Below are 9,890 nucleotides of genomic sequence, written 5' to 3' on the forward strand. Positions count from 1 at the left end.
TGCAATGGGGAGTTCATTCCACAGTTTACTTCTTGTGAAAAAAAACTATTGCAAGGCCATCAATAGATATTTTGGGAAAACAAAGTTTATTCATTTAACAAGCATAAAAAAAAGAACGTTTTGTTCAATCTACCAATGCAGTTTCAGTGCAATTTCAAAATATACATTTTCAGCAGGTTAATTATATTCACAATTTCCTATCCATTTAAATACTCTTTGTGATTATCTCACTATATTGTCCTAGCCAGAGGAAGCTCGCAAGTGTTACCTTCATGAGGTAAAACTGTACAAATAAAACTGTATTTTTTAACTTATAATCAAAGCACTACAACACAAATGAAATGTTAAATATGAGAAAAAAGCAAAGATTCACTACAGCACATTACAAAACATTGTATTTGTAAACAAACATTGTAAACAAAAGGATTCTAAGTGGTTATACATATTTGGTATGTGAATTTTATAAATACCTAGCAGATCAATGTCTTAAACCGTGTCCTTAAGTGATAGATAAGATATACTGTATATATACACACACACACATATGTTATCATGTAATGGAACTTGACCATAAAGATTAGACAGATTTTGTATTTGGTGTGCAAGTCTTTCCGACGATCAGTTCCAACTTCACCACTGAAGGGTATTAAAGACAGTAAAGGATTTAAAAAAAAATCTCTGCCAGACCAAAGACCCGGGAATTATTATGTTTTCACCCCTGTCTGTCTGTCTGTGTGTCTGGAATTAATGTTGCTAAAGTACTAGACCGATCACTGCCAAATTTCTTGAGCACATGGCAGTAAGCCAAGGAAGTCACTCCCCGCACCAGCCTGCTTTACATATTGGTGTATTAGTCTCGAGCCATACTTTGTACCCTCCAAATGTCTTCTTCCCTGCTTTCCTTGGTTCATGGCGCAACTCCCCATACGCCTTGTCAGACATTCCATATCGATTGGCTATAATTGGCTTCCAAAGTTTGAGGGCTTATATTGCATCATCGGATCGACCTTAAAAGTGAATCACGTATGACTCACGCTGACATTGACATTCCCACCCTAATGTGTGTTCCATGTCTGGTCCTGTACGAACGTAACGGACACAGGGCATCAACAATCAGCCTCTGTTCACATAGCCTTACCCCTGTTGCCCTGTGCCCTTTTCCATACATGTGCACAATGCCAAAACAATGTCAGGATCACATGCACCACACACAACAATGGAAGGAGGTATGCCTACTGGTGGAGATTTGTGCTCCACTGAGCGCCCCTTTTTTTAGCTTTGTTTTAGTTTCCTTTCCACTAAGCAGAACCTTCCACAACTATAAGCTGCACTGCAGTATATATATGTGTCTTTAGAAGATGGGAGTATTGGAGGTGGAAGGCATACTTCCATTATTATTCTCATAACAAGTGTGACATTCTAGCTAAGCCTCTTCAGCAACTTCTGCTAAATATAGGTTGAACTTTCCTCATTCATGCTTCCTGAAGACATAATAAAGCACTGACATGACATGATAAATAAAATGAGGACATGATGAAGGATTGTGCTGCCAAACATCTATCTATACTGAGCCATCATCTTCATCATCTGTTTGCCTTGACTTCTGTTCTGAGCCCCCTGGAAACGGGGGATCTTAAAGTCTCTTGGCTGAGACGTTGTGACGTCCAACAGGTCAGCAATGACTCTTCATCAGCATTAACCACACAAACAATAAGGCCAACGCCATACACACTGATCAGAGGTTAATGGTTAACCTGGATATTCACTCTGCACCATTTAGGAGCCTGACGCACAAAGTTTGTCCTCCAACCCAGTTGTACTTTGGAACCCATTCCAAAAGAAAAGAAAGCATGTCTTCAACATGTTTTAAACTATACTGTACAGTATATCAACTCAGCAATGTTAACCCATTCAATCCGGGAACGCATCTTTATCATTTTAAGATTTCTTTGGCTATTCAATAATAGCAGATCTACAAGTTCATAGCAAAAAAAAATCGTGAACATTTGTGCAAATCTTTAAATATATATTTTTTTAAAGTGAACATTTTTAACTCAAATCTTTGCTTCTGGGGGTCCCTGGAATAAAATATTTTGAGATGGGGGTCCGCAGTCAAATACATATAATTTTGGGGGTTCTTGACATGAAAACGTCTGAGAACCACTGATATTATAGCAACATACGTTTTTTTCAAAAAAAGAGTTAGGATTTAGAAGACATTTGTAGAATATATGTTCAAAGATTTGCACAAATTTTCACGATTAAAAAAAAATACTAGATCTACAAGCGCTATGAGCTTGTAGATCTGCTATTTTTGAATAGCCAAATAAATCAAAAGAATTACACAGATTCTTTCCTGGTCCAAATGGGTTAAATTTAACTCTAGAGAGAGTACAAATGTAGGCGTGGCCTGCCCGTAGCCGTAGTGGGCAGATAGGTCACCTGGGAACTGTAAAGGTCACAGGTTTGACCCTTTGGCTCAGCCAGTCTGTCAAAGTGTCCCTGAGCAAGAAGACACTTATCTCCTAATAGACTCCCCCCATGCATTCGCTCACCTGAGCAGCCATCTGCTGGGTGAAGCAGGTTACATTTTGTACACACTCCCGAGTTAAATTAGCCCTTTACTATTTTACAGTGTCTGTGATTTCATCAGATGCTACAATTAGGCTGTTATTAGCAGAACTGTATAAGGAGCTGTGCAGCGGAAACAGAATACATAACATTTCATCCATTTAGAACCCCGCATTTATAAATCTAATGAGTGATTTGGACTGAAGAAGAATGATGGCCTTTTCTTTTTAACAGCTGCCAAAATTGCAATGTCATTCATTTGGATGTTTAGCCCTGTGCCAATTACTAAAGTGACTTATGAATACTTTGATGGCTATGGGCTCTTGGCAAAAACCATATCAGGGGTTTTAAAATGACTTAACTGTACACTGATAGAAACACAGTCCCCAGTCCACACACACACAAAACCAAGGGCCAGTTTCTACCACGTGTCAAAGACATGCTGTGACATATAGATTTGTAACAGACACTGGATAAAGCATGTCAGAATGCAGCTTTTTGGTGGAACCACGGCTTGTCATTTACTAAGTGTTAGATATGCCCTAAAAAGCAAGCAATCTGAAGGTAGACATTAGTCGTTTTTTTGTGCCATTTCTCTAATACAAAGGATTGAAAAAAAAGCACACAATTGTTCAGTTAGCACTCAGCCAACACAGTGAAGAGATATAAGCCTCCAAGACCCGTCTTCAATGAGAGTTTTGCCGTTTTGCGGCGTATTCGATATTCTGAACATGATTTATTACCACCGTTTGTCGAGGAGGAAAGATCGGTGAACTCTATACTTAATGTAAACACTGAATTCATCAAATCCAAACAGGACGACTGCCGTTGTGTGACTGATCAATCTAAAAAATATATATATACGACCTCTCATACGTCTGTGATCCAGCTGTCACTAAAATAAAAAAAACAGGTTTTTGTGACATTAATGTGTAAAACATATTGGGAACCGTCTACGATCCATCCAGCCCTCAGACGTCTGTGTGTGCTTGTATGCCTGCATGCCTACGCTCAACGCAGCTCTCAAGGCCAGCCAATGACTCAAGAGTTTTTTTTTAGCAAATACTCAACGGTTGAATGCAGCGGAATGCACTCAAAGGTTGAATGCAGCAGAATGCACTCGAAAGGTTGAATGCAGCAGAATGCACTAGAGTCCTATGATCACCCACAGAAATAACAGGAGAGAAAAACGGTTACAGTATGTGACAAGTGATTGGAAAGGCATGGTCATAGATTAAGGCCGCTCTTCTTTCCTCTCATCCTCTGCTTCTGTTTCAAGGGTTTGTCTGCTCTCTCTCTCTCTCTAGTTCCTCCTCTCTCTCTCTCTCTCTCAGATGATGATGTGTCAGTGTCTCTCTACCTAATGCACTCCTCCTCTGAAGGGATCTCCGACTCCTCGTTCTCGCTGTCGTCCAGCTCGGGCAGGTCTCCCCACAGCAACAGGTTCAGGCCTGCAGACATACAACATGGTGGAAACGTGGATCCATGGATTAAAAGCAAAATTAAATCTCACGGCTGAAAATGTTTGTATGGCCAACAAGTTCTAATGTGCGATTTATGAAACAGTGAAAGGATTGAATATATGTAAGTTTTACATATATTTTAACATTTTGAGATGGGGGTCCGCGGCCAAATACATATCATTTTGGGGGTCCTTGACATGGAAAAGTTGGAGCACCACTGCTATAGCAACATACTGTTAGGATTTAGAAAACATTTTTAGATATGTATTTGGCCACAGACCCGCATCTCAAAATGTTTTGTTCCAGGGACCCCTCATAGCTATGAGCTTGTAGATCTGCTATTTTTGAATAGCCAAATAAATCTAAAATGACACAGATGCGTTCCCGGATTGAATGGGTTAACTTTGTCGACTAAAACCATGACGAAAACTTTTCGTTGAGTTTCAGCGTTTTTTTTCACTGACGAAAACTAAATATAAACTAAGCTATGATAACTAAAATTAAGGCTAAATATATTGACAATTTCGTCAACAAATAAAAACTAGACGGACATTTCGGAGTGGAGACGAGATCCAGTAGAACTAAGACAAGTTATTTTATGCTTGGCTGCACGTGGGTGTCACCCTCCAAAAATAGACGATCTACAAGCTCACAGATGTCAGAGACACGTTGTGAGCTTGTAGATCGACTAATTACCGCACACAGCCAAGTATAAATCAGGCATTACAACGCCATAAAGGCCCGCCAAAATACAATTTTAGTCGACTAAATCAATCAACTGTAGATTTATTCGACTAAAAACTAAGTTTTATTTTGTCAAATAAAACTAGACAAAAACTAAAACATTTCAGATGACTAAAACTAAATGGAATTTTATTTAAAAGACTACGACTAAAATGAACATGAACTCAAGGGATACAAAAAAAAAGGGATACATTATCTGCATAATTGCAGATATATTGCAAACATCTATCATGAGACCACAAGGGGAGGTAAATGATAATTCACATAGAAAAGAGGTGTGATGCTGCGTTCACAGGGGCAGATACAAACATACATGCTACCATTCATTTTCAATGGAAGCCAGCGACATGAAGATACAAGGCACTGAAGGCAGCATCTGACGTTTGTAGATCTGCTACAAAACATACAAATATACAAAAGCTACAAATTCAAGTTGAGCTGGGTTCAAATTCCAGATACAAAGATACAAAACTACAACTGTAGCTCTGATGACGCAGCGAAGCACGAACCAATCACATTTATTTATTTATTTTTTATTCCCCCCTCCCCCCCGCTTTTTTTCACCCTGTTCTGGCTTGGTGCCTGGAGGTGCAAGTTCGAGGGCTCTCTCCCCCTTCCCTGTAGGGAGGGGGGGAACCATAGTATCCAGGCCGCGGCGGCCAGCGGGTGTATGGGACGGGAGAGGTGCCTCGGTCAGGTAAGAGCGTGCGGCGCGGGCCCCCCTCTGGTCCCCTGCAGGTCCTGGGCTTCTCCCTTCCCCCCTCCTTTGAAAATTCTCTCCTGAACCAATTTCCAACTTTTCCCAGACCGGATGTGTGGAGAAGTTGGGAACCGGGCGGCCGGTGTCCATGAGGGAGCAACGGACACGGTCCACCCCTCACGAGCGTGTTGAGCGACACAGATACAAAGCCACAGAGCGACAGATGTGCTGTGTATTTATGTATCTTTGTATCTGCCCAGTGTTTTCCCTCTACACCAAACACCTCTTTGCCAAAAAATAGCCGATCTACAAGCTCACAACGCCTCGCGCTGCGAGGCGTTGTGAGCTTGTAGATCTGCTATTTTTTGGCTAAAGTTCTCCTCAGAAAAGGAATGCTAGGGTTCAAGTGGTTAAGGTAAAAAAAAAAAAAATCACACAAAGATTTGGCGGACCCCCTGTAGTAACTCTGAGGACCCCCTAGGGGTCCCGGACCCCCTGTTGAAGACCCCTGTACTATTGTGTAATTATTGTATGCTATGTTGTTGAATTGAATACATAGGACCACCATTTTTGTGTTATCCTTTTAGCCTTAACTCTCTCAGTGCCATTTTTTGGAAAATAATTTTCAGAACCCAAGATATCGTGATCCGAACTTTTTTTTTTTCTTTTTTTTTTACTTTGCTAAAATTGCTGGCACAGTATGAACATATTTTTTTATTTCATTGGCACTGAGAGAGTTAATGTCTGACTGTACCACTGCTGTTTACATTTCTGACTAATAAAGTATTCAATCAATCTATCCAGTCCAAAAGGTCATAAAATGGCTGATATGATTGGCCAAACCGATATCCTGTAGGCGGGGCTTAGCTGTACTGTATGTACTGTATGTATACTGTATGCGGTCACAAAGCTTTGAACGATGACACATGCTTTGAACAAAAAGCAGAGTGTTGACTGACCTGTGGCGTCCAGTCTGTTCAGAGTGGACACAGCGTCGCTGTTGAACATCCAGAAGTGGCCATTGTTACAGGACAGCAGGCAGGGTTTACAGGGGGCCACCACGTGGTAGCCCACCACGTTACCGCTGGGATGGAGAGAGAGGATGGAGAGAGAGAGAGAACAATGAAAAGAAAAAAATACTTGTCAGCATTTTATAGTGAACACCTGTTAACCCATTAAGACCTGACGCCGATTCTACTAAATGTCTTCTTATTCCTAACAGTTTAGTGAAAAACTCATTGCTAAATATCAGTGGTGCTCAAACCTTTTCATGTCAAGGACTCCCAAGATTATATGTATTTGGCTGTGGACCCCCATCTCAAAATATTTTGTTCCAGGGACCTCCGCAGAAGCAAAGATTTGAGTTAAAAATGTTCGCTTTAAAAAAAAATATATATATATATATTCAAAGATTTGCACACATTTTCAAAACAAAAAAAAAATAGCAGATCTACAAGCTCATAGCACAGCACGAAGTGATGCACTATGAGCTTTTATATCTGCTAGTAGTTCTTTTTTTAGAGACACACTCATATATATAGCGAAAATCTAAAATGACACAGATGCCATCACCAGCAAACGACTATTATCCAACATGTTTTAAACTCCCTCAAATCTGGTGTAGAGCCCGCCTACTGCATCTGGTTATTTTTCACACACACACACACACACACACACACACACACACACACACACACACACACACACACACACACACACACACACACACACACACACACACACACACACACACACACACACACACACACACACACACACACACACACACACACACACACACACACACACACACACACACACACACACACACACACCCACACACCCACACACCCACACCCAAAAGTTAATTAATCCCAGTCTAAATGCTGAAAGTCGGTTGGTTTGCGTGCATGCCACTCAAAGCATGTTTCACCGATGGTTTACACAGGGGGACAAAACAACGTGGGAATAGCCCACAGCGTTAGCGCTGTGGGAGCACAGCGCCACAACACACAGTGATGGAGGGAGTGAGGGAGGGAGAGAGAGAGTGAACAATGAAAAGACAAAAACCTTGTCAGCATTTTATAGTGAGCACCTGTTAAAAGTGCCAACTCCACACCAGTTAGACGACTATTATCTAACAAGTTGTTTTTTTCCTCTCCCTGTGTTTACAATAACAAAAGCTTGGGAATACAAAAGCAAAGCTCAACAATATGCCTTTCTAAAAAAAAAAACACTTTGCTGAAGCTCAACCATAGAAATAAATGAGCAAACTGATATTAATACAGTAATAACAACAATACAATACAATAGCACACTGTCACACTGAAACATCTGTGTGCATTCATTGCATTTCTTGCCATGTGTGCTACTTAGCCTGGATTGTCTTGATATTTGGTCAGAGCATCTTGCAGGGGCAGATGGTCTGACCAAACAAAGCCCTGAGGGCTTCTTCTCCATAGTGTACACACACACACACACACATACCACTTCAAACAGGCAATGTCTCTCAGCTTGCATCTGCAGCTTTCTGTAGAGTAGCAGCTGGCCACAAAGTCAACAGTCCTGGAGGAAGAAAATAAGTCAATGATATAATACAATGATACATAAATAAATCATCATCCATGTTCATCTATCCATTTGAAACTGAGAGCGTAACAGATGTACATTTGTTACAATTTAAAGTTAAAATTATATTTGTACACTCATTCAACGTTTTTCAGACCAAGGACCCTCTAGCTGAGAGAGAGATGAAGCAAGGACCCCCACTACAAACTGTATAAAATTGTGTTGCAGATTAAACTTTGTCATATATAGACTTGTTTGACAGCAACTATCATGTTGGATTCATTTTTAATGTGTATTTTCAAACATTTAACCACTTAAACCCTAATACTTAGTAAACCTGACCTTTAACTCCATACTTGGTCTGCTTCCCCCCCCCCCCCCTCTACGCAAAACCTCTTCAGCCAAAAAAATAGCCGATCTATAAGCTCCCAAAGCGGCTTTGGGAGCTTGTAGATCTGCTCTTTTTTAAGCTAACTTTCTCCTCAGAATAAGGATGCTAGGGTTCAAGTAGCTTTGGTCCAGAGAACTCCTTCTAACGCTATGGACCAGAGCTAGGGTCCATATATATATATATATATATATATATATCACCCTAGGGGTCCTGGACCCCCTGGGCTGTTCAGATCTTACCTGTTGGGTGGGATGTCGGTGGAGAACAGCTCTATCTCTGTGTCTGCCAGCAGCACAGCCTTCATCCCTCTGGTGCAGAGCACACTGTCACAGAAGATACAGTTCACCTGGGTCACACACTTGTTCTTGAAGTTAGCGTTGGACGTAGACATGATCTGATCTATAAGTCCTGCTTCTCTCTCTCTCTCTGTTTGTATGTTATTATGACTATGAGCCTCTATCAGCTCAAATATGATCTGTCCTGCTTATCTCTCACTCTGTCTGTCTGTCTGTTGTCTCTCTCTCTCTCTGTTTGTTGTTGTGAGTCTCTTTCAGTTAAAATATGATGATCTGTCCTGCTTCTCTCTCTCTCTCTGTTTGTCTATTATGAGCCTCTTCAGCTAAAATATGATCTGTCCTGCTTCTCTCTCTGTCTGTTGTTGTGAGTCTCTCTTTCAGCTAAAAAGATCAGTCCTGCTTCTCTCTCTGCCTTTCTTGTTTGTTGTGTCTCTCTCTCTCAGTTTTTTGTTGTGAGTCTCTCTTTCAGTTAAAATATGATGATCTGTCCTGCTTCTCTGTGTCTCTCTGTCTGTTTTTTTTTTAGGTCTGTGAGGTCTTTTCAGCTAAAATATGATCTGTCCTGCTTCTCTCTCGGTCTGTTGGTTGTCTGTCTCCGTCTCTGATTGTTGTTGTGAGTCTCACTTTCAGTTAAAATATGATGATCTGTCCTGCTTCTCTGTCTGTTTTTTTGTGAGGTCTTTTCAGTTAAAATATGATCTGCCTGCTTCTCTCTCTGTCTCTGTGTCTGTGTGTGTTGTTGTTGAGTCTCTTTCAGCTGTAATAATGTTCTGCTAAACAGGAGGCAGTGCTGCTGCAGCCCGTTCACGTACTGAATAACAATAACAATATTAGATATTATAATAACTTAATGATGTAGCATTAGCTAAAGCTGTGCTAACAGCGTTGTAACTGGTTAAAGGAAGCAACAACTGGATTATAATTCAACGTTCATTAAGATGAACCGACGTCGTCTGAAAACACAGTAAATAAAAGGTGTTTTTTTTTCCTTAGTTTAGTCATTTAGCGAGTCTGTTCTCTCTTTCTTTCTTTCTCTCTTTCTTTCTGCTCCAGGTTTATGTTATTTAGCCTCAGCTCTGAAGCTAAGCTAACAGGCTAACGCTGTCCAGCTGTCTGTCAGCTTTGTTGTTGATACAACTTCCTGCTTATTTAAAAAA

General features: G+C 40.7%; 1 protein-coding gene across 1 annotated transcript; it reads right to left on the reverse strand.

The window, feature by feature from the left end:
- Nucleotides 1–672: 672 nt before the first annotated feature.
- LOC308082867 (protein FAM72A) lies at nt 673–9,418 on the reverse strand. The gene is made up of 4 exons (XM_080424931.1): nt 8,677–9,418; nt 7,966–8,043; nt 6,438–6,562; nt 673–4,022 (listed from the first exon to the last, which is right to left on the reverse strand). The coding sequence occupies exons 1-4, from the start codon at nt 8,826–8,828 to the stop codon at nt 3,928–3,930; spliced, it is 450 nt and encodes a 149-aa protein (XP_080281057.1). The 5' UTR covers nt 8,829–9,418; the 3' UTR covers nt 673–3,927.
- Between the last annotated feature and the right edge of the window lie 472 nt (nt 9,419–9,890).

This window comes from Gymnoscopelus braueri (assembly GCF_963280865.1).
Source record: "Gymnoscopelus braueri genome assembly, chromosome: 3".
Classification (NCBI taxonomy): Eukaryota; Metazoa; Chordata; class Actinopteri; order Myctophiformes; family Myctophidae; genus Gymnoscopelus; species Gymnoscopelus braueri.

What these genes read in the sequence shown, in the direction of transcription:
- LOC308082867 (XM_080424931.1), bottom strand. Translation starts at nt 8,828, where the DNA reads ATGTCTACGTCCAACGCTAACTTCAAGAACAAGTGTGTGACCCAGGTG. An exon ending in ACCGACATCCCACCCAACAG is followed by an intron (nt 8,044 to 8,676) that starts GTAAGATCTGAA and finishes TTCTTCCTCCAG; the next exon opens with GACTGTTGACTTTGTGGCCA. An exon ending in GACATTGCCTGTTTGAAGTG is followed by an intron (nt 6,563 to 7,965) that starts GTATGTGTGTGT and finishes TCTCCATCCCAG; the next exon opens with CGGTAACGTGGTGGGCTACC.